This window comes from Lipotes vexillifer, unplaced genomic scaffold, assembly GCF_000442215.2.
Source record: "Lipotes vexillifer unplaced genomic scaffold, Lipotes_vexillifer_v1.1 scaffold1117, whole genome shotgun sequence".
NCBI lineage: Eukaryota > Metazoa > Chordata > Mammalia > Artiodactyla > Lipotidae > Lipotes > Lipotes vexillifer.
In genome coordinates, this window is record NW_006778824.1 from 1,921,166 (window position 1) to 1,944,953 (window position 23,788).

At 53.2% G+C, this 23,788-nt stretch overlaps 1 protein-coding gene across 1 annotated transcript in view; it reads left to right on the forward strand.

Annotated features, from left to right (window-relative positions):
* Nucleotides 1-8,724, forward strand: part of TCERG1L (transcription elongation regulator 1 like) — a 215,095-nt gene extending 206,371 nt beyond the window's left edge. Inside the window, exons 13-15 of the mRNA XM_007452015.1 lie at nt 681-770; nt 4,666-4,784; nt 8,568-8,724. Of these exons, the coding sequence (XP_007452077.1) occupies nt 681-770; nt 4,666-4,784; nt 8,568-8,724 (366 nt within the window). The remainder of the gene's footprint in view (nt 1-680; nt 771-4,665; nt 4,785-8,567) is intronic.
* The last annotated feature ends 15,064 nt before the right edge of the window (nt 8,725-23,788 follow it).

Genomic DNA, 23,788 nt, shown 5'->3' on the forward strand with positions numbered 1-23,788 from the left:
GACATGAGACTACATGTGATGTGGTGTCCTGCGTGGAATCCTGGGACAGAAAAAAAAATTAGGCAAAAACTAAAGAAACCTGAGTAAGGTGTGGACTCCTATTAATAATAGTGTAGACACATGTAGCATACTAACATTAAGGTGTCAGCAGTATAGGAAACTGGGTATGGGGTAGACGGGAGCTTCATAATATTTTTGCAAGTTTTCTATAAATCTAAAACTGTTAGAAAGTAGGGTAGTTTGTTTAAAAAGGTGACCTACCTAAAAAAGGTTTAAATGTTGATTAAAAATCAATTAAAATTGTGCCAAACTCTGATCATTTCTAAAACACTCCCTCTGTTACGACCTGCGGTGTCCTGAAAATTTTTACAAATATCTCCTTTCACAATGTGACATTTCAGAATGTCGCAGCTTCACAGGCACAGTTGGGGTTTTAGATCAGGACGCATGGCTCTGGAAGATATCCAGGGAGGAAATAGTGTCATGAGTCTAGAAATTATATTTTCAAATGCTCTAAAAATTGATTTTCTTAAAAGTTTGACAAGTTGAACACTTTTAAACGATGCTACATCCCTGAACCCCTGGTTCCTTAGTGCTGTTTCTCACCATTGATCACTGCAGTGTGACTCCAGGCTCAGCATGAGATGCTAAAAGCAGCTCTATTGACTATCTTTCTTCAGGTGTCAGCGTTTTCTACCTGGGAGAAAGAATTACATAAAATCGTGTTTGATCCGCGCTATCTCCTGCTAAATTCCGAGGAGCGGAAACAGGTAAGGTGGTAGGAGGTGTGGTGATGGACTCGAGGACGCAGAGTTAAAGCGATGCTCCGTCCTGAGAGCTCTGCGGACGAGCAGGTGCCTGTCACCTTTGCCGTGTCAGTGGGGAAGCCATGAGAATTGATTGCTGGCCTGTGAGCTTGTGAATGGGAAGAGCTACGGGTGCAGCGGGAGGCTACCCTGGCACCTGCTCTTGGCGAACCGCCTGCTCATGACCCCATGAGACAAATACAGAGGTGAAAACTCAGCTTTGGGGAACATTAACCACATCCTGGGTGACTGTATTAAAAAGACTTAAGATCTGATATAATAAAAGTGAAATAGGAGAGGGTCCAGGGAACAATAGTAGCAAAAGTAAAGGATGGACTTTTCTAGAAAGTGGGTCCCCAGAAAAGCAAGAATGGATTAGAGGTAGCTGTCCTGGAGGTAATTTTAAATGGACACTTGACAGGGGTCCGCCCTGGCTTGTTGAGAAGTCAAGTCACGGAGCCAGAACTGTCTCCCGGATTGAGCAGACAGACAGAGGGACGGGCTGTGCTGACCGGTGGGGACACTTGAGCTTTCACAGCCCTGCCAGGATCTGGTGGCTCCTGGAGCACATCCAGGAAGGGCCCCGAGATAAATTCCAGAAGATCCAGATTCTGCGTCTGCACCCCTGTTCCCGCCCCAATCATGCGTCTCCCTCCCTCCGCCCTCTGAGTGCAGAGCAGATACATGTGGAAAGTGGGTGACCAGGCGCCATCACTGGAGACACAAGCCCACGAGGGTCATCTCACCTCCGATGTCGCGGCCCTGGCGGCATCCATCTGATTTCGGTCTGGGAAAGCCCGGGCCAGGAGGATGGAAAGTGCAATTTTATTTTCAATTCTGTCATCAACATCAATTCGTGCAATTCCCTTAGGTGTAGACCAAGGGGCTCCATGCAGGCCAAGCGGGCAGGGCCTCGCTTTGTGTTTGCGTGTTTTATATCCCACAGCCGAGGAAACTCGGTGATTTTAATCATTGGTAATATCTCCCCCTTTTGTTGCCCTATTACAAATCACAAAGTTCAGCTCTCCAGCTGTGACCAGAGAGAAGCCCCTTTATTTTGGTGACAAGGTCATTTTAAACCGTAACAGATACGGGTCAGCACAGCTGTAGACTCTGTCACCGACCGTCGTGATCAACGCTGCTCCGTCTCTGGGCCGTGGGCGGTTTTAGAGGCCGGCAGCCTCTGTAAAGGAAGCTGAAAAAGGCCCCTCCCCCCGCAAACCCCCGAGAAAAGCCGAGCTGATGGCTCAGTGCTTAAGCCCCGTCGCTTAGACGTCAGGGAGCTCAGGGCGCTGTTTGCCTGGAATGGACCAGGCCCTTGGGCAGGGCAGGGTCTCCTGCCCTCCGGGTGTCTGGGGGGTGGTCATGGCACAAGACTCACCCACGGGAGCAGGGCGGCTGGACACCCACAGCCCCAGTGAGAGAGAGAGGCGCTGACCAGGAGGGGCTGTGACTGCCAGGGTGCTCTTGGGGCAGACAGATCAGACTAGAAGGTCAGCTCACAGCCAGAGCCCGCCGTTTGGTGGGGGGCCTTAAAAGACGTCCCTGGGAAATCATGCAGAGGAAACATCAGGCCTGTGTTCATACCACAGCGTGGTCCCAGAGCCCCACCAGGAGGAGAAAGCAGGCTCCCCGTAGCTGAGGCACTTCAGCACCAGAGAGGCCTCAGATTAAATGCCTGCATCGTAAGAGAAACCCCACCCCAGCAAATCGACAGTGTTGTGGTTTCTAAGAGGCACGGGGCTGAAGCTGAACTGTTGAAGGAAACAATATTTGGGCCCCATTCAGAAAACACGGTCCTATTTATGAATGAATTGGGCTGGCAAGCACCAGACATGGACTCTGCGTGGGACCTACTGTCACATAGTGTTCGTGGGAAAAGCCGAGGCTCATGGTGTGCGCATTGCATCCATCCTTCCACGGGGTCTGCAGAGGAGATGTGAATGAGCCGAAATAGAGAGTAGGGGTCCTGGGAGCGCTCATCAGACCTGTTTCTATGGTAACACATTGTTCCATCTTATTTCACCAGAACACGCCATGACGAGATAATGGCCAATGGTCTCTCTTTTAAAAAGTCATGCCCCATTTTGAATAAAACTGGTGTAATTTGTTAAAGAGGAGGGAAAAAAAAACCTGTTACATTAAATTATAGCGGCATAAATAAAGCAGCAGAGCAAAGGAGAGGAGGGAGCAAATCTGATTAGAGGGATAAATGGTTCCAGGCAGAGAGAGAAGGGGGCCTTGCTCACCAGCTCTGACCCCACCGCCAGCCAGGGTTTCTAGCCAGATTTAAAATTAATAGAGCAGAACTCTGACTAATGATGGACCCACACGCTTTTATTTGCATAATAACCCTGCATTTACCTTTTTTATTAGCGTAAATTATAAAAGAACTGGAGAGTTTACATTACCACTTGCCTTGAAGGTGAAATAAGCCGATCATATTCTTACTTAAATACATATGCACGCTCTCGTCTAAGGCCTGTTCTTGAATATTTCATTTCGCTGATGATTCTTCAGGAGACGAGTAGCGTTTTGTATATATACTCCTGTAAAGGCTGGCCGTGACTGAAATGGAATCTGAAACCATCAGGCAGAGCCGGGAGACCCGTTCTGCAGGGGAGTGATGGGGTTTCGGCCAAGTCGCCACTTCCTGGTTCCATGTCCTCGGCAGGAGGCTGGGAGAGTCCCTGAGCTCTCGGCTCAGATTCCAGTATCTGCAGCGGCCACCGATCGGGTTGGTATAGAATTGCTATTCATTTGGCCTCATAGGACCAGATGTGGGCTTTTTGTTGATCTTTTTATCTGCGTTCGTACACACATCTAAATTTTCTCCAGTTTATTCTCCTTTTAACGTTTTCGAGGCTTGGAGAGCTTTGGGAATGAAACAGCTGTCTCCACCTCCCTTTGGCTTTAGTCTACAAATGACAATTTTCTGATATTAGAACAATGAGCGGTCTTAATCCAAGCAAGGGAGGCTCACTCTATGGTCTACTGCAAAGGAGGATTCCCTGGTGGCATTTTGTCATGTCGGCTGCCAGTACCCAAGAGAAACCTTCCCAGGGTCTTGGATGGATTTGGCTACCAGACAATATCCATATCCTCTGGGCTAAGGGTCTGGTTTTCCTTTTGAGGTAGCCTTCAAAGCCTATTCTCATCCAGCTGGGGAGTGGGAGTGCAGTGCCCGGTGGTCGGGTCTCCTCACTGGGTGTTTCCATGACACCAAGGAGAGGCTCACCTTGCCCACAGGAGCCTCTGGGGAACCAGACCCTTGTTCGCAAGTGGGTCTTCTTGAAGACTAGAGTGTGGGAAACCAGAGATGCTGGGTTGACTTTCTTTTCACAAGTTCAAAGTCATTTTGGAGACTCAAATGCCAGTTACACTGCCACAGGGATTACTAGAACAAAGTACAGACTCTCACGTGTCATGGTACCGCTGGCCAGGATGTGAAAGTCGGTGAGACAGCGCGTGCAGGTAAGTGGTGCTCAAGAGGTTGTAAAACAAGAAATATCAGAGCACTGGAGCTGGGATTTCCAAACTGTCCACTGCTCCCGCCACACCTCTAGAGAGGGCCGCCCACTCATACCCAGGATTTCCAAGCAGGCTGATTCAGCGTTTGGCCCCCAGATGGTGCCTGGACGTGGAGAAGCACACTGGCCTCGTGGGGGAGCAGGTGTAACTGTCCAGACACTTGCTTTCACGGAGAGGCCAGATTAAAGGCTCTAGTTTGTAGCTCCAGCGACTGTGGAAAAGACGGGCTTATCTCAGATTCTTGCTGTGTTTTGTGTGGTGTTTGAAGCGCAGGAGTTCATTTCTGATACGCATTCTTGTAATAGTTCTGTTTTGTGTGTGTCTTAAGATATTTGAACAGTTTGTCAAGACAAGAATAAAAGAAGAATACAAGGAAAAGAAAAGCAAATTGCTTCTGGCCAAAGAAGAATTCAGAAAACTTCTAGAGGGATCTAAACTCTCACCCAGGTATGGAAAGTGAGTTAAGGCCAGGCGATTTCTGGGGCTGGAAATTTACCAAATTTTGTAAGGGGTCTTTTAAAGTCAGTTTGGGTTAAATCATGTGACCTATGTTCCATAGACATCAAACGTGTAATTTTGGAGTGGGAAGCCCTTCTCCCCTGTGCCGGCTGTGAACAAACCTCCCAGCCCTGCTTGCTAACCAAAGGCACCCCAGCAGCTCTGTCCACCTTACGTGGTGGTTTTCCACAGGTCAGCAGCCCTGGCTCCAAGGCCAAAATAACTCATCAATAGGTCAGCCCTCGTGAGATGGGGCCTAATTCCCCTGATCTAATGATGGAGGGGTACAAATGTAAAACAAACGATACACAGCAACAGCAAAATAAACCCCACCAGCCCCTGGGTTCCACACGCCTGGGCAGCTGTCCAGCGTGTGAAGTGAAGACGCTCCACACCAGCAAAGGGCCCGAGTGAACTTGGCTGTCAACCTCACCTAAGATAATCAGGCATTATTCCCATGAAATGCAACAAACTAATATGAAAACGATGTTAGAAACTAGAAGAATACATAAGCTGAACTCGACTTTAAAATTAACTTTAATTGACATTTAAAAATTAATGCACAAGTACTACTTAATTATACAAGTATAACTTTTATGAGCGAAAAATGGTTGATTTTGATGTATTTTTATTTTAAATTGGGACCTTATTTTTAGATGGACGTTTACACATTATGATTTTTAATAATAAGGCTGCCATCATGCATTTTTAATAATAATGCATAAATAAATCATGTTTAAATGAACATTAATTGATGTTTGCCTTCCATGCAGATGTAGGCATCTACATTTTGATCAATAATTGGTTAATTCATTGGCCAATAACTGGATAATATAATTTAGTGTTGGTTACATAGGCCTCAGAAAACTTCTTTGACTATTTAAAGGATAGATACTTTCTGAATGGGAAAAAAATTCGCATGAATTATCCCCATCACCAGATGCTAACCTCGGAAAGCAAATGTGGGCCTAACGATTTGTAAATTGTGATTTTCTATGAGAACTCTGGGTTCCAGCCCTGGCTTTGCTCTGTCCCCCGAGCTGGTGACCCTGGGTGGGAGGGGGGAGTTGGATCTAGAGCCCCTGCCTCAGTGCACAGCAGCCCTGTCCATCCTTGGCCCCCGCTGCAGGGTCAGGCACTGGACCTTCACACCTCAGGTGTCTTGATCTGAGGGGGTGTAGCTGCCCTGCCTCCCGGGCCACTAGGGGGATGGCGGGTGGGGCTTCATGTAGGCAAGACACACGTGCCTGGCAGGTCCTGGAGAGCTCCCATCATTACCACTGGTGCCACTGGTCTGTGTCCGTCCATTGGTAAAATGTTAACCATAGCCAACCCAGTCCCCCTCCCATGAATAGGTTATGAAGGCAAAGGAGAAATATTCAGAATGTGTTCAGCAATTACGAAAACGATTACGCGCACAGGGAAGGAAAATCAGCGGTAGAAGTGAATTTACTCTTCTTTGAAATTAGATTTAATTGCCTGCTATCTTTCAGAAACGTACACTGGGCACATATTACTTTTATGATTATAAAACTAGTTTTTATTCCAAACGTAGCTAATTCTGCGACATTTCAAAACCCTTTTCAGGTCTTCTTTACATTCTCTTCCCGCCATTTCGCAGGCGTCCTAGTGACAGTCCTCCCTGCCGCCCACTGGTCGCCAGCGGGCTCAGCGCAGGCGTCCTGAGTACCCTCAGCCCCACCCCCAGTCATCCTCGCTCTGATCCTAGCCGTGGGGATAGTCCAGGGCCAGATCCCAGCCCTGCCCAGCTCTCGGGGTCTTGGAGAGGGGAGAGGAGCCTCCGGGGACCTCCCCGTGGGCTGGCGGGCTGGTGCTCTGGCCACAGCGGCCACCTCCTTCAACTGCGGGTGGCCACGTCCCCAGGGGAAAGGGAGACGCAGTGCAGGTGACTCAGAGGACTTCCGCAGGCTCACTGGATGGTCCACCAGGGTCAGCAGTAAGCCAGGCTGTCCCCTTGGGCACGGCTAAAGGGTCGGAGTTTTCTTTGTTCTTTTCAGGCATACTTCTTTTCAGAGGTGCCCAGAACAGGACCCTCTCTAGAAGGGGCTCCGCCCAGCCCCTGATTGAAGATGCTCAGGCTCCCCCTAGACACGCGACCAAAATAACAAGCCCCCTGTGTCTCTCAGCACCCAGGAAGGTCGGTGATGGAAGCTCAAATAAGTGTGCGTTAGTCACACCTCGTGGCAATTGTGAAATCATGGGAGGGAGGGAGGGAGGGAGGAAGAAGGAAAGAACGAACGGAGGAAGTTGAAAACCGGAGAGAAGCGTTTTCTCTCCTCGGGAAGCGTCTGGCAAGCGGGGTCCCGGGGTCCCGGGGTCCCGGGGTGTGCAGGAAGGAGACCAGTGCTTGGTGAGGAAGGAATGAGACTCACCGTTTAGTGACAGCAGTGAGGATGGGTCTGCTAATTATGCATCTTGTCTCCTAACAGCCATGTCAGTATAATCTTGTTATTCACGTATAAGAAAAGAACCATTACGTTATGATAATCTAGTGCAACAATTAAATATCTGCAGTGAAATATACATTTCTCCACAAAGAGAAGTAGGAGGAGCAAGGGGCCTCCCCCGGGCACAGGGCGCGCGAGCACTTCTGCTCACCCGGGGCCCCTCCTGCAGCTCCAGCCCAGCTCTCTGCAAGCAGAAGGGAGGCGCAAGCGTCTGCAGGGACGGGGTGGAGGGGAAGATGGAAGCTGCCCCATCCTCTCGCTCCCCAGGCAGGGCTGACCTTCTGATTCTGGCCGGGGGGGGGCGGGGGGGGGGGGGGGGGGGGCTCCTCCGCTCTCCCCTCCCGCCCCCGCCCCACCGCCTGGGGCCGTCCCAACCACCGGCTTCCAGCTCCTGCCTGGGAGAAGAGAAAGCCATGGGGAGCCGCTGCTGGCAAAGGTTCCATTTGTCTGCAAAGCCACGTCCACTCCTTCTGCCCTTTGAGCTGCCCCACCCGCTCTGGCCTGGCCTGGCTGGTGCCACTGAGTTTCTTACAGGGGACTCCCTGGCCTGGCAATCATGCATTCAGTCAGTATTTGGGTGCTGAGCACACGCTGGCCCCTGGGCTTAGACATTCGAGATGCTCCATAGAAAACAAAGCAGGTAACACACTTCTACTCGAGCAGGGAGAGGCGAGTAACGTTGCACAATTGAGGCTCATCAAGGTGATACCCAGTTCTCTGACCCGTAGATAGGACGAGTTTCCCCGAGGAAGACAGGCTGGTCCTGACATCTAATGAGGAGAGGGCTTTACATGATGAGTGAAGAAATGAGGGAAGGGTGTGCCAGGCAGAGGGAACAGCATACGCAAAGACCACGGCAAGTTGGAGCACAGTGAGAGTAGGGGACAGAAGACCTGTGTGGCCGGAGCGGTGATGGGGGCGGGGGGTGAGAAGCTCAGAGTGACACCAGGCCCAGGAGGCAGGTGAGGCCAGGCTCATGCCCACGGGCCGGTTGGATGCAGAGATGGGCAAGTGTGTGAGTTACGTGGCTCAGGCCCCTGCCGGGCCGAGTGGGGAATAACAGCCAGTGAAGGGAGCAGAGGCAGGTGGGGTCGGAGGCCCAGCACCGTTTCTTCTGCCCGTCCTCCTGCTGTCCTCCTGCCAAGGGTCCTGCTCCCAGGTCTGGAAGAGGGAGCTCCCCACCCTGAGCTCGGGCAGGCGGTACTCAGAGCACCAGGACCCACTCTTCTGCAGGAAGGGTCTCAGGATGCTTTTGGTCTTTCAGGACCACATTTAAGGAGTTTGCTGAGAAATACGGCCGGGATCAGAGGTTTCGACTTGTCCAAAAACGGAAGGACCAGGAGCATTTTTTCAACCAGTTCATCCTTATTCTCAAGAAGCGGGACAAGGAAAACAGACTCAGGCTACGGAAAATGAGATGAGTTGTGTGCAAATGCCATGAGGCTGAGCGTGGCGGAGGCTTGGCGGACGGGCGCCCACGCAGCCAGGTCGGGAGCCCCAGGGGCCGTGGGCTTCGTTTTCAGAGGGTTATTGTTTCATATTGAAGCTGTCTTTGGTACAACTTTCCGAGTTTGATGCATTTCTAATTGCCGTGATATGTTGCTCCCTTAATTGCTTTAATTATGCAACTTACTTGTAATATAGACAGATTCTAAATCTGCCGCAGGTTTGTACCTCAGCAGAAACAGACACCATCTCTCACCATCTCAAGGTGTTTTCATGAGTCGAGCTGATTATCTGAAACTTCTCTGAAAATCTTCATGAGTTCCTTCCATCCTTCAGGAGTTCTGTGGTGTTGGGACGTCCCGGCTCGGGTCCCCGGGTCTAGTTTTCTGAGTAGTAGTGTATAGGCTGTTCATCATCATAGTGACACCTGTGACCGTTGGACACATGGACCGTGGACCACCTACAGGTCAAAGGACGATCGCCCCAGCCCCCTCCGGGGACATCAGGCCTGGAAAGGGGGCTGTGCTTTCTGTGGGAGGTCCTACTTAAAAAAGAATTATTTTGTACAAAATCATCCTATTAATATTTAAGTTATTTTTCTTGTATGCCCCGAGTTTGCATGAGATTTTCTCACCATCTTTGTATAAAAAATTAAAAATTTTTTTGAATTAATAAATATTTTAAACCAGTGTATTTTTGTGGCTTAGACTTCCAACACAATCTTAAGCAACAAAACTGTCTTTCAGCTAAAGATACTCTATTTGGAAAGATTCATAAAAATATTTACGATTGCACGTAAGGGCTGTGAAAGTACTACTCAAACAGAAATCTTGTTTTTCAAATTACGAGTTCCGGGTGGAACCATACTTGATAGAACTCCAGCTAATTAATTGCATTCTGTAAGTTATTGAACATCTGTCCATTGATTTCAGGTTTACGGAGTCACTATCAGATACGCTGTCTTTGTCCCCAGTTCACAGTGGCACCTCCTCCACACCTAACTTTTTTCTCATCAGTCAGTTCCCAAAAAAAGAACACTTTTTGCCACACATATTAGGAGGGAAGTGTGCAAGGAGGGATTCTCTCTTCATTGGGGTACACCCTGGTCTTAATGCCCGTATTGTTAACTGGTTACCTTCTATGCCAGTGACCTCTGTGGGTTCCGGAGCCGTGGCTCAAATTCAGACCATCACCCGGTGGGGCTGGGCGTCTGCGGCCATCAGAGCTGCAGGAGATGGGCTCTGACATGCATATGCCACTGCCAGATCAGACAGGGTCCATCAGGAGATAGAAATCCCCTTGTAATGTGAAGGGAGGAACTGAACAGAAAGGGAACTGGGGTGATGAGGGCTGTGAGTAGAGACAGGTCTGAAGGACATGGGAACAGCAGAGGTAGGAGCAGTCATCCCCACCCCCTGCCCCAGCTCAGACAAGCTTCCCCACCAGCTCAGAGGTCCAGACACGGCCAGAGAGGGCACAGCTCGACTGAGCGGACTGCCAGGAAGCCGACGGGAGCTGCTGGTCAGCCACCCTTTGGGGGAAGGTTGCCTTGTGGCCGTGTCTCATTAGCTTCACTCTGCCCAGAACCACCAGGAAAGGTGTCTGGGAGGGGAGGCTCTGGCTCCCCAGCCCTTGAGAGCTGCAATAAGGGGCTTCCGGGGACCCCTGGGGCTTTGCACGAAACCTGTGCTCTCTCCTGCCATCTGCAACATCCATCTGCCAAGCCAGCTGCTTGCTTCTGGCCCGGGGTGTGGGGAGGTGCTGACCACCTGACCACAGAACACCAGATGTTTGCAGACCGAGTCTCCCTCCATGAACTGCCGTCTGATCCCGCAGCATAACACCAGATGTGTATGACAGCGTCGTTTAAAATAAACGACTACAGGGCTTCACTGGTGGTGCAGTGCTTGAGAGTCTGCCTGCCGATGTAGGGTACACGGGTTCGTGCCCCGGTCCGGGAAGATCCCACATGCCGCGGAGCGGCTGGGCCCGTGAGCCATGGCCACTGAGCCTGCGCGTCCGGAGCCTGTGCTCCGCAACGGGAGAGGCCACAAGAGTGAGAGGCCCGCGTACCGCAAAAATAAATAAATAAATAAAATGAACGACTACAGCCGAGACCAGGCCTCAGCCGTTCTGGAGGCATAAGAGAACCCACGGCCCCCTCCGGATGCCTCTCCCCGTCTACGGCTTTGCCTCCTGCTTTCTGCACATCACCTAGAAGGTGCAGCCTGGGTTAGTGATCTAACTCATGTGCCGCTGGCCCCAGCCATGAGCTGCTGTTTGCCCCTCGTGGCCCTGGTCAGGAGAGACTCCAAAAGCACCAGTGGAGGGAGAGTCTCTCTGTGGGGAGCTTGAGGCTGTTCCAAGCAACCGTTCTGGAAACTGCGTCATCCGCTGCACAAGGGGGAGGTGGCCTGAGGGAGGAATCCGCGCTGCTCTGGGCTGGGGTTCATGCGGCACCAGCGGCTGGGGTGATGGGTGATGATGAGGTCACCACAGAGCTGGGGGTACTGATGCCCCACGAGCGTCACAAAGAGCTTTCAACGCCAGGTGGGCCAGGTGGGCAGTCCTGCAGGATGTCAGCTGCGTCCTCCCCTGGATCCTTGCTCCGTGGTCCAACCTGCAGAGAGACTGCGGTGCTGTGTGTGTGTGTGTGTGTGTGTGTGTGTAAGCCCTCTATGAGGAGATATCATTCGAAGTAAAACCAGGATAAGGAGAAGCCATTCATGCAGAATTCTGCGGGGAGAAATATTCCAGAGAGACAAAAAGCATAAAGCTTCAAAGAGGAGATGGAGGGGCTTCCCTGGTGGTGCAGTGGTTGAGAGTCCGTCTGTCGATGTAGGGTACACGGGTTCGTGCCCCGGTCCGGGAAGATCCCACATGCCGCGGAGCGGCTGGGCCCGTGAGCCATGGCCACTGAGCCTGCGCGTCCGGAGCCTGTGCTCCGCAACGGGAGAGGCCACAAGAGTGAGAGGCCCGCGTACCGCAAAAATAAATAAATAAATAAAATGAACGACTACAGCCGAGACCAGGCCTCAGCCGTTCTGGAGGCATAAGAGAACCCACGGCCCCCTCCGGATGCCTCTCCCCGTCTACGGCTTTGCCTCCTGCTTTCTGCACATCACCTAGAAGGTGCAGCCTGGGTTAGTGATCTAACTCATGTGCCGCTGGCCCCAGCCATGAGCTGCTGTTTGCCCCTCGTGGCCCTGGTCAGGAGAGACTCCAAAAGCACCAGTGGAGGGAGAGTCTCTCTGTGGGGAGCTTGAGGCTGTTCCAAGCAACCGTTCTGGAAACTGCGTCATCCGCTGCACAAGGGGGAGGTGGCCTGAGGGAGGAATCCGCGCTGCTCTGGGCTGGGGTTCATGCGGCACCAGCGGCTGGGGTGATGGGTGATGATGAGGTCACCACAGAGCTGGGGGTACTGATGCCCCACGAGCGTCACAAAGAGCTTTCAACGCCAGGTGGGCCAGGTGGGCAGTCCTGCAGGATGTCAGCTGCGTCCTCCCCTGGATCCTTGCTCCGTGGTCCAACCTGCAGAGAGACTGCGGTGCTGTGTGTGTGTGTGTGTGTGTGTGTGTGTGTGTGTGTGTGTGTGTGAGTTTAGCAACATCGCTGTCACCGTGGCGTAGCTGTTGCCACAAGAGGTGGCTCTGAGTCCCCACTGCAGCACCCTTCCAGGCAGATCACGTGGATCCTCCGGCTGTTAACGGGGCAGCAATTTCTCCTCGTGCAGAAATGAATCCCTAAGATGTAGATTCCTTTCCTGCCCAAAGCGCTTCCACCATCATTACAGTCCACGCTCTCGCAGAAGGACTTGTCTATCGTCCTGGCTTCCCACAGAACGTCCTATTGACCACGGCACTATTTTTAAGGGAAACAATGCAACAATGGGCTCCTGCCCACCAAATTCACTGGTGCGACCATGGGTCTTATCCCCCGGAAGCAGCCGGCTTGACGAAGTGCTGGACAGCCCGCTGATGGTGTGGACACAGTGCCGCTGGAGGGACAGACCCCGTGAGGCGGGGTGATTCTCACAGGAGGTGGTGAACCCGCGGCTGGGGTGTGGGGTTGTCTCCCCGTGTGCCGACTGCAGTGGGAGGGGAGGGAGAGGGGCCCCTCTCAGTTACCCACGCGGGGAATTCTTACTCCCACTGCCCACAGCTTGGTAGGTTTGGAGGGCCTGGTGCCCAAGGGCAGAACCCAGCGCCTCGGTTCTGCTCAGTCAAACGCTTGGATTCTGGCCACGTTGACTCCTCTTGGAACTGCAACTGTAACAGGGAAGAACAAAGCTGACTCCGCATTGGATCTGTTTCTTTTACTTTAACCTTTGTATTCTACTGCTTTTGCTACAAGTTAATCACTAAAGGAATGTTGCCTATAAGCTTAAATTATACATATCTTAGTGCTTAGAAAGACACAGGCGCCTGATGGCCCGTAGGAGAATTTATAGATGTTTTTGCTTTTCACCCAAGTATTTGGAAGCTTACATTTTAGTTCACATAATAATCGTGATTTTGAATCTAAGAAAATCTAATGGTTTAAAGTTGTAGATGGATAGACAGATCATCTCTATGATTGTCTTTATATCTACATCTAGATTCACACCTATCACTTATCAATCAGTATGCTGTAGGAGGGGAAAGGGCAGCTAGGGTCTAATCAGACAAGCCCTCAAGGAGAAACACAAGTTTCAAAAAAGCTGGTTTATCTTTGTCCATGGACTGTATTTGAAATACTTGCTCCGTTTCAGGGCTGCAGAAGTAATCAACATTTTTTAGACTTCTGTATATATTTAAGTCATTGTAAAAATACAGTAGATGAAAATTTCTTTTAAATGGTAAGTTCCTTTAATTTTTGCACATTTCACTTTCGTTTTAAATGCCACTAGCATAGATTAGGTTAACTCAGTAGCGACTTCTCAGCTGTTAAAAATTAGTAGGAAACTAACCACTGATTGGTGGTTGCCAGGGGCAAGGCGTAGAGGTGGGAGAAATGGTTGAAAAGTAGAGAAAAAACATAAACCTCATTTGTGTCTTCTCTTAAAAAAAATTTTAGCAGGAAACTGTGAGCGTGTCAATCAGTTAACACCGAATCCAATCAAAGGACAAAGGTGAGTTTTGTCATTGATCATCACATTAAACCTCCTTTCACGCCCCAGAGGCCAGAGCTTCAGGACACGCGGCTCTGATCCTGGTCGCCTGTCAGCTTGTAACCGGAAGTGGGGTCTGGCTGCTCGACGCTCAAAAGCCAATAAAGAGGCAAGTTGGTGGAAAGGAAAGTTTGCTTTATTTTGGATGCCGGTGACCGGGGGCGGGGGTGAGGTTGTAGAGCGGACTCCTGTCCAAAGGCCGCCCCCGCCCCGGCCGTCCCTCCCCCTCCCCCGACAATGGAGGGCAAGAGCTTTTACAGGCAGCGGGAGCGGGCTGCGTGCAGAAACAGCCCAGGCAGCTGTGGCAGTCATCTTGAAATTGGTCATCGGTGGTCTGATCAGCGTCATCGTGATTGTTTTAGGTACAGGGACTCTTCATTTCCTTGAGGCCAGTTCTTGGAACTGTGGCAGCTTATGCCACGGCTCCAGCCTGGTCATCATGGAGTTGGTGGGTGGAGGGTTTCAGTATCTACAAGACAGTTCACGGGATACAGCTCAGAATATGATCTATAGCCCATGAAAAGGAACTAAAGGTCCTTGACTTTGCTTAATGACTGAACTGTTATGATTTAGTCTTGTTGGGCTGTTTTCCTCTGTTTCTGCATTTTCTCACTTCTCTGATTAAACTTATTTCTTGGCTAAAGTTTTTCCACAGACAAAAGGCAGGCGGAGGACGTGGGGTCGGTGGGGAAGGACCCTAGGGTCCCGCTCCGTTTCAACCTGACCTCCTCCCTTTGCTTCTCTTCCCGTGTGTCACCCAGACAAGAACCCGTCCTCCAGACCATGCTTCCCCCGCTATCCCGCCACACACCACCCACAGGTGGGGTCCTGTCTGCGGTCCCTGGGTCAGCAGTGACCCGCTTCCTCTCTCCACCTGACAGCTTTCAAGTCCTTCTTGGTGATGCCACGTCCCTCACTTCCTCATCGACTTAGGACATCTGGCTCAGGGAAGACGTCCCTGGGAGAGCTCAGCCCCTTTGATCTCCCTCCTCGGGTCCCCAGCCCCGCAGGGAGGGTCCTTGGAAGGCGGGCAGCAGGCCTGGACCCGGGTCTTACTGGCCTGGAGCAGTGATATTAGGATGGACCTTTGAACTGTCTGCTGACATGAGCGAGAATGACAAACACGAGTGGATTCCTTCCCACTCGTGTCCTTATTGGCAGCTGTGACAGATTTCTTGTCCTTGATCTGCTGAGTGTTTATTTCCTTACTAAATGTTTACTGTCTTTACTGTTCATTTTCTGGCTGCTTCATTGGCATGGTATGCTTCAAACAGTTCATCAACAATAATGAGGGAAAGTTGTTCCTGTGTCTTTCTCCCCCCAGATACGTAAACTTTGCTTTGTTTATGTTTTCCCCATAAAATATTTAAAGTGTCAACTAGGTTAAAGCCTCCTGATGATTCATGAAACAGCTGTCGAGATGACGAAGCCATGATTGTGCAGGGGGTCACTGCTGTGAAAGAATGCTTAAAGGAAAGCCTTTAAAAAACCACCGTGCTCGCCTCTACAGACAATTATAAGGTCCAAAGGCAGAGCTGGGGGCTGGAGGGCAGAGGGATGATGTGGGGAGAGAGGAGGGCAGGTGGGCGCGAGCGAGAGGAGGGAGGGGCCCAGACAGCCTCTCAGGAGAACGGAATGCGGGGCAAACAGAGCTGCTTAAATGGAACGTTAGAGATTCTTGCCGTGTGATCATTCTCCTCCTGCGCTTTCTGTTTCCCAAGAAACAATCTTTAAAAATCGCACTACACTTAAAAATCTTTTTATGACCATGAAGAGAATCCACGCTCTTTGCAGAAGTGGGAGAACCTGGAGCTCTGACCTCTTCTAGGACCTGGGTGTGCTTTCCTCAGGGCTCAGCAGCGCCCTCTTGTCGACTGAAAAAAAAATGCACAGCCTAGAAGATGAGAGTTATGTTTTATTCGGTAGACAAAACTGAGGACTTAATCCCGGGACACAGCATCTCAGATCGCTCTGAGGGACTGCTCTGAAGAGGTAAGGGTGAAGCCAGGATACAGAGGAGTTTTTGCAACAAAGACCAGGTAGTCAGAACATCAAAAGATTACTGTCAAATAAAGAAAACCAAACATCTCAAGGTAAGGAAGGTAGCACTTCTCTGTGTGTGAGAAGATGCGGGAGTCTGGGCTCACTGAAATCCTTCCTTTGATGTGCACCTCAGCTCTCTGGGGCCAGCGTCCTGTGCTGAGTCTCCTCGGGCACCGTTGGCTGCAGGGGCTGACAGCTGGGGTGGGGGGGAGTGGGCGACAAATCCTACCTCTACCCCAAGTTCCCTCAGGGCTCACCGTGGGGCGGCTGCCATGTGATGGCTTGATGGCGGCAACATCCTTTGTTTGCTGATATGGCAGTGACATTTTTAGTTCACACGCTTCCCTCTGGGGCAGTTTTGTGGCCAATCGTGTTTCCCCAAAATGAACGCCCCCCTTCGCACCCCGCCTGCTCGCCTTGCCTGACACTCCCAACAAGGTGGGAGCTGGGTGGGAGTCTGCACCCGCCTGCACCAGCAGAGAGTGACAGATGCGGTGCCGAGGCTCCCCGGGCCAGGAGGGGAGAGGATGCCGCCTCTCCTAGCTCCTCCAGGGAGCCGCTGTGCTGTGCGGAAGCCCTGGCCCCTCGGAAAGGCCCAGTGCGGGTGTCCCACTCATGGCCCCAGCTGGGGGCCATGCACGTGGTTCCCGGCCTCAGAGAGGCAGCAGCTGACCCTGGGGAGAGCAGACACCAGCCTCATCCAAACTGCAGGCCCGGGAGTAAAACGGGACATGCCCTTGCTGCGAGCCGCCGCGGTTCAGAGTGATTCGGTAACGGGGACAAGCTCCTGGCTCCAAGTGACCAGCACACTTGATGTGCAGATGATAACGGACTTGATGTGCAGATAACGGAGACACCAATCACGGTGGCTGATGTCACGAACGCTGCTCCGTGCCAGGCACTGGCCGAGGGCCTCACGGGTCCTCTCCGCAACCTCTGGGGTGGGTTCTGTTACCATCCTCCGTTCACAGGAGAATCTCAGGTCTGGAAGGGTAAGCAAATGCACCTAGACTGCGATGCGGGCAGGGCTTGCACAGAAGTCCGTCTGACTCTGGAATCTGTGCTCTAAACCACCACCCTCCCTGATCCCCAACCCCCCCAGGGCACGTAGGACTCAAGCCACTGTGGTTGGAAGTGGTCATTCCTTGCTTTACTCAGGGACGTTCACGTTTCACTGTGTGTCTTCGCACCAGGCCCTGCGGGAAGGAAACCCCAGCAGCGGATCCCAGGCCAGCAGGAGGGTCAGCCCGTGATGGAGCGGTTAATGCAGAGCTAGGTAGGTGCTGCAGGAGAGGGCGCAGGGCAGCGTGAGGAGGGGAAGGGCTGGAGGGGGAGGGAAGAGCTCAGCAAAGGCTCAGAGGAGGAGGGCGAGATCAGCCCCGGGGACTTCCCGCAACATCCTGCCCCAGCATCAGTGACCCCACGAGGGCATGTCTCATGCACCTGAGGCCCAGGGAAGACCCAGCGCCCGGCCCCTCCTGGGGAAGCATATGCAGCACAAACACACCAAATGGCTGAGTCAGTGACATGGCCCGGGAGGCTTCTTCAAACTCTGCCACATGTGAGTCCATGGAGAGCAGGGTCGTACTGTTGGATGGTCTCATTCATTCATCTGACCCACAGATATTGGTGAGCTTCTAGGAGGTGCCAGGCAGGAAACAGGGAAACGAAGGGATGTGACCCCGCCCTCTGGGAATGACCTGGACCGTGTGTGGGGTCACAGAGGGGTCGTGGCTGGGACAGAGGTCCAGGGGCATGTGCCCAGTGTAGATAGTCAGGGGAAGCCTCCCAGGGAGCGGAGATGGGGCTGGGCAGGCACGGGAGGGGTCAGGTCCCGGGTCAAGGGCTCAGTGGGACCAAAACCCCAGGGCCGGTGAACCTGCTGAGCCGTGGTTCTTGGGAGGATGCGGCAGTTGTGGTGGGAGCAGAGAGCACCTTCTGTAGGTGGTACATCAGCCACAGGGGTGCGAGGGCTGCACGTTCACCCCTGTGAGGGGACAGCCTTCCCCAGGCGCCCATGGTCCTCAGGGTCATCTCCCCCGACCTCTACCCTGGACGGTACTTGAATCGGCACCATTGGGATTTGCCCCATTTTCTCCCAGGTCTTCCGAGCCTCACGCCCCCTTGTTCTTTAGAAGCATGGAGGCCTCCATCCCGGCGTAGCCAGACCTCACTGGTCACTGGCCGGGAGCCCGTCTCATCTCTGCCCTTACCTGGATTCCAGTTCACGTCTGATTTGGGTCCAGTCACAGGACCATTCTTATCCGGTCCCTGCCCTGCCCTCGGTCTCATAGGCTCAGGCCCTGGGGGCTGGGATGTCAGTGCCCTCTAACCCCAGGAAAGGGAAGGGGTGACTTTAAATCCACTGTGTCCCTGGCCTGGGTGACGCCAGCTGGCAGCTGCTCAGATTCCCCCCATCTCCCTGCTATCGTGTGAGAGAAACTGTAAAGCCAGTGAGCTGTGCAGTCTCCCCGTTCACCCAGCACACAGGCTCCGGGTTTTCAGATGCAGTTTGTGTCAGGCAGCTGTGAATTTTCAGCGCTGGCCGAGACTGTCCTGAAATGACCAATTACTCCCAGCCCGGTCACCTCACCCCGAGGCCTTCAACCCGGTGACCTCCTCCTGCAAACCACAGATGAAAACATCTGCTTCCCTGCTCCGTAACACCTCGCCCTAACACAGAAAGCTTGTAATCAGATGACTTTATCAACTCATTCTCTTCAAAGCCCGGCACACGCGTTTTGCTGTGAACACTGAGAAAATAACCTGAAAACAGGGAGTGTGCAGAAGCCGAGCCCTCAGCCGAAACTCAACTCCATCTCCAACCCACCCAGGGCATCAGGACGCACCCCGAACACAGCTGGATGATGGACCCTCCCAGGAGCTGCTGTGAAACCAGAGCGACACCTTTAGAAATGGCCCATGTCGTCTCGTGGACGGGGGGTGACAAGGGTGCTCGTGCATTAGCAGGTTGGGCCTAAGCCAGAGGGTCCCTGTCCCTAGGATCCTAGCTTTATTCCCAGGCTGGCATGGTCTGGGATATCCTTGTCGCCTCAAGAACAGCAGAGGATGTCCTATGCAGTACCCAGGAGGCACCACTCTCCCAGCGACCGTAGCAGGCCCCCGGCCGGGTTCCAGCGGCTGCTCATGGAGAATGTCCTTGGGGGCTGCCACCCTAACTCCCCCTTTGTTCCAAATGCCCTCCTCCACGTTCTCCAGGAACACTGTCCCCAGCAGGTAAAGCCTCATGCCAGAGGTGCTGTGCCCTCATGGTCAGTCCTCAGCCAGCTGTCTGCCAACCTTCTGTCCAGGCCAGGCCTCCACCCGCCCCTTTGGTGGACTCTGGGGATATCGTCAACCCTCCGGAAGTTCCAGACACTCAGGTCAGGAGACCCCCGCGCACCTGGTGGGAATGCCCCAGATGCGGGCTCCAGCAGGCCACCCAGCTGGTTCTCTGAGGACACACTGAACTTTGTCACTTTTCAATTTGTGGTGGATCCGGGTCGGGAGGAAAGGGGAATAAGGATTGAGTAACATATCGGCAGGCCCCTTGTTTTCAGAAATGCCACTGAGCTGATGGGAAGAGCCCAGGTGACCCTCCTGCTGCCTGGTGGCCAGCAGCACATGTGCCCCTTCACCTGCTCTCACGGGGACCCTGGGCTCCAGGTGCCCCGGCCTGGGAGTGCCTGCACCCGGCGGGCCTGCCAGCCTGGGCCACACCTGCCCGTGTCACATCCTCCACCGCGGCCCGAACCTCTTTCCTCCAGAGCCAAACACCAGCTCCTCCAGGACCGTCTCAGCCTCCACCTGCCGAGAGGAGACGGGGACCCACAGCGTCTGTGCTCAGCGCACCGCGCGGCTCACCTTCTTCCCTTGCAGGCTTTTCCACGTGAGAACGTGGCTTTTCCACGTGAGACCGTGGCTTTTCCACGTGGGACCGTGGCTTTTCCACGTGAGAACGTGGCTTTTCTGCGAGAACCCAGAGGCAGGATTTTAAAGCAGTATCTCCACCGGTAGGTTCACAATAGTGAAATGGGCACCTACTTGCCATCCACTGCTCACGCAGGCCTGGCTCAGATGGTCCAAAACAACGTCTCTGTTGGATGGGGGGACTCCTATCCTTTGGTCTGGATTCTTGTTTCTCTGCTTTTGCTGGGCTATGACCTTGTGAGTTACAGGAAGCAGGCTCACTGGACACCGGTCAGAGCAAGAGGACACTCTCCACCTGCTTCTGTGTCATCCCTCAGTCCCGGAACCATCCTCACTGCCTCCACCACCCCTCGCAGGAGGGGATTGTCTAAGAGAAGGCAGAGGGGGGTCGAGGCGCCAGCTGCGGCGAGAAGGTGTAGACACATTTTCATTTCAAGAGGGTTGATTGCATTATCAGGAGAAATAGCCCTGTGGCTTTGTTGCCCTGGAGAACAGAGCTGGGATCAAGGCCTCTGTGTGCCCGGTGGCCGGCGGCGGAGGTCCCAGCAGCCCGTGCTGCTCCCGCCTCAGTGAGTGTGTGTCCCTGTGTGTGAGGTGTGTGCATGTGTCTCTATGCGTGTGGTGTGTGTGTGTGAACAGCCCCATGACAGCGCCTGGAGCACAAGTGTGCACCAAAACAGCGCCGTCTCACTGTACCTTCTGTCACCCACTCACCTGTCCTTAGGCAGTCCGTCCCCTCAGAGGCTGTTTTAGAGTGAGCATCTCAGCAGGATGCTGGGGACCATGAGTATTTCCAGTTCCCCTGTGCCCCACCTGGATGTGTCTGTTCTCTGAACTCTCTTCCGTGAGCCGTCCTCCAGGGGCCCTGTCTTGGTCCTGTGTGGACCAGTCTTAGGGAGCTGATTGCCACTTCGTGGGGATAACAGCCAGGACCCTACGACCACAGACAGGACGACGGTTCCGCGGGGAGGACAGACACTCCCTACAGTCGCAGGTGGACTGGGTGGTGGCGTTGGTGGGTAGCGCTACTGGATTCATCGGGATTCATCTGCATGTCGTCCGAGGTGAACCTCTCCGTTCCCGTCCTCCTATTCTGCCAGCGAAACCTTAGAATGTGGGCGTCCCATATGCCTCTTACGATGAATCACCTTCTGGCCAGGCGTGTCGAGGAATGACACACACTTCCACCCCTTCCAACTTCTACCACTTTGCCGCCAATACCCACACTCCATACTCAAGTCTGAGGCCCACACCAGCAGCCCCCATTTTGTAGGTCTGACCGACAGCGCTGAGATGCTCTCTGAATCCAGGTGTATTTGCAAACATACTGTCTTCACCTTTCTTACCTTTTACACAACGCACTGCCCTCGGAGATCTGAAAACAGAAATCCTGATCTAACCATGGCTCCTGAAGGCAGGAATCAGCATATCAGAGGCCACTTCCCGTGTTTTTTTGTTTGTTTGTTTGTTTGTTTTGCGGTACGCGGGCCTCTCACTGCTGTGGCCTCTCCCGTGGCGGAGCACAGGCTCCGGACGCGCAGGCTCAGCGGCCATGGCTCACGGGCCCAGCCGCTCTGCGGCGTGTGGGATCCTCCCAGGCCGGGGCACGAACCCACGTCCCCTGCATCGGCAGGCGGACTCTCAACCACTGCGCCACCAGGGAAGCCCCACTTCCCGTGTTTTGAAAGCTGTCCCTCTCAGCCATGCCCCCCTGCTTTCCGCCCCCCTAGGGGTCTCCTTTCGGGGCAAAGGTGATGGAACCTGCTCTGGGCACCAAGTGGTGACAGCTGCCCGGGGTCAGGGGAGCCCCATGGTAGCTCACGTTCGAGGCCACTACATTTTGGCTAAATCACAGGACAAGGTCCATAATGGGAAGACATAAAATAGGCCCACAAAATGCTCAGGAGTTTTAGGTTTTATTTAGGATATAAAAGAAATATTTGTTACGGTCCTGCACATAATAAATATTTCTTGCCACATGCATTATCACTTGGCAACTGACACCATATTTTAGAAATGGAAACAGCCCATAAAGAAGCCGGGGAGTCCATCGTGAACACGTCAGCATAGCCCGGGAGGCAAAGGGAAGGGCCTCTTCTCTCCAGGCTGCTCGCAGTAAAGCGTAAAGTGTTCCTGGTGCCAATTCAGGGGACTGTGAACTCCGGCAGCCGGGACGGTTTCCGTGAGGTCAGCTCAGCAAACCCTGGGTTCTCGACTTGAGGAGCCCCTTGCCCAGGGGGTTGTCGGCTGTCCACATCCTGCCACCACCCTCATCTCTAGCTGTGGACGGTGGGACAACTAGGTCCCACATGGCAACTTGGCAAAACAGATGCTGCATCCCTACCAAGTGTCAGGGCCTGTTACATTCTGGAGATGGAAGGGGCAGACCCAGCCTCTGCATCCAGGGCTCACAGTGGAGACAAGAGAGAGGTGAGACGGGGCCCTGCTGACCTAGCGCAACCAGGTCCAGGGTGTTATGGGCCGAAGGCAACAATGGCCCTCAATGCCCTCAGTGCAGACCCCCTGCCAGGCATTTCTCTCCCTCACACTGCAGACTCCTGTGATCCTCATGTGCACCCAGGAGCTGGTCAAGATTATCGCCCCATTTTATAGATGGACAGACTGAGTCAAAGAGAGGCCGTGTGCACTGGGGCGGTGACTGGAGCACAGCTGGCTGTCTCGAGGACCTGGGTGTCCAGCCACCGTTCCACACGGCCCCCTCACAGTCAGGACAGGAGGTGACCTCCAGGGAGAGAGACCTTCCTGTGATGACAACTCCGGGCCCAGAGCCCCATCAATCCTTTTAACTCCTCCCCTCCTGCACTCACCCAGCTCTCAGGAGTCCTTTCTTATGCCTTCTGAGGCTCAGACAGAAGGCACTTACCTAGGGCCACAGACCTAGCCCACACCCTACCTCGTGGTCCCTCCAGGGCTGACTCAGGTTCAGTGTTGTTTGGAATAGAGCCAGAGGGTCAGCGAGGGCTGGTGGGCAGCCAGCAAGCTAGGGCTGGCCCTGTAAACTCTCGGAAGAGGCAATTCGGTTCTTCTGCTGCCAGATAGCGGTTCCCGTCTCGTGAGGGCTGCAGGGCGAGGGGGTCGCACGTGCAGGTGGCTGAGACAAGAGATGCCCAGCTGATGCCACATGCACAACATCTTAGGCCTCCAAGACATCCTTATCGCAGGGAAGGAACCCTGGGGTCTGGACTGCACTGGGCGTGGCCAGGACCCTGGGCCTGCGGAGGTGGACAGTGGAAGCGGGGCAGAGGAGGTCAGGGAGGTGGCAGGTATGGGGACAAAGGTTCCCCCCGTGCAGCTCAGATGGGGAGGAGGCCAGCCTTGCTGCATTTAATCGCCGCTGCAGAGGTATTATTATAATCCCATTTTCTTATTATTCAGGCAGAGTTAGGATAGAGAATATGTAACCTGATTATGTACCATATAATATATGAAGCCGGAAAGCTCTTAAAATTAAAACATTTCAAAAGAACTATCTGGGGAGGTAGTTAAAATCCATTTATATCTTTTACCAAATAATGAAAATATGTCCAGAAAAAAAATCAGCCTCTCAGCTCTGGTGTTCACTTCCACGATCATTTGTGGTTTTAGTGTTAAGTCTAAAGACAAATTTACATGAAAATATTTAGGATTTAACTGTTCCTTTCGTCCACAGGCTGAGAAAGCAGGCCAGGTGCAGGGTGGCTTTTTAAAGAGCCTCTGATCAGGTGGGGGGGCGTGGCTGGGGGGAAAGCGGTGTCCTCGCCTGTGCTCCGCCGCCCCCAGCAGCACTGCCTGCTCCTGGTCCGGGCTTGGCCTGGGAGGCGGCATCCAGCAGCACAAGCCGGTCGATCCCTCCTCCTCTGTGGGACTGTAATTCTCCACCCGTAGGTGAGGGTTTGGGTTCCATCATCTCCAAGACT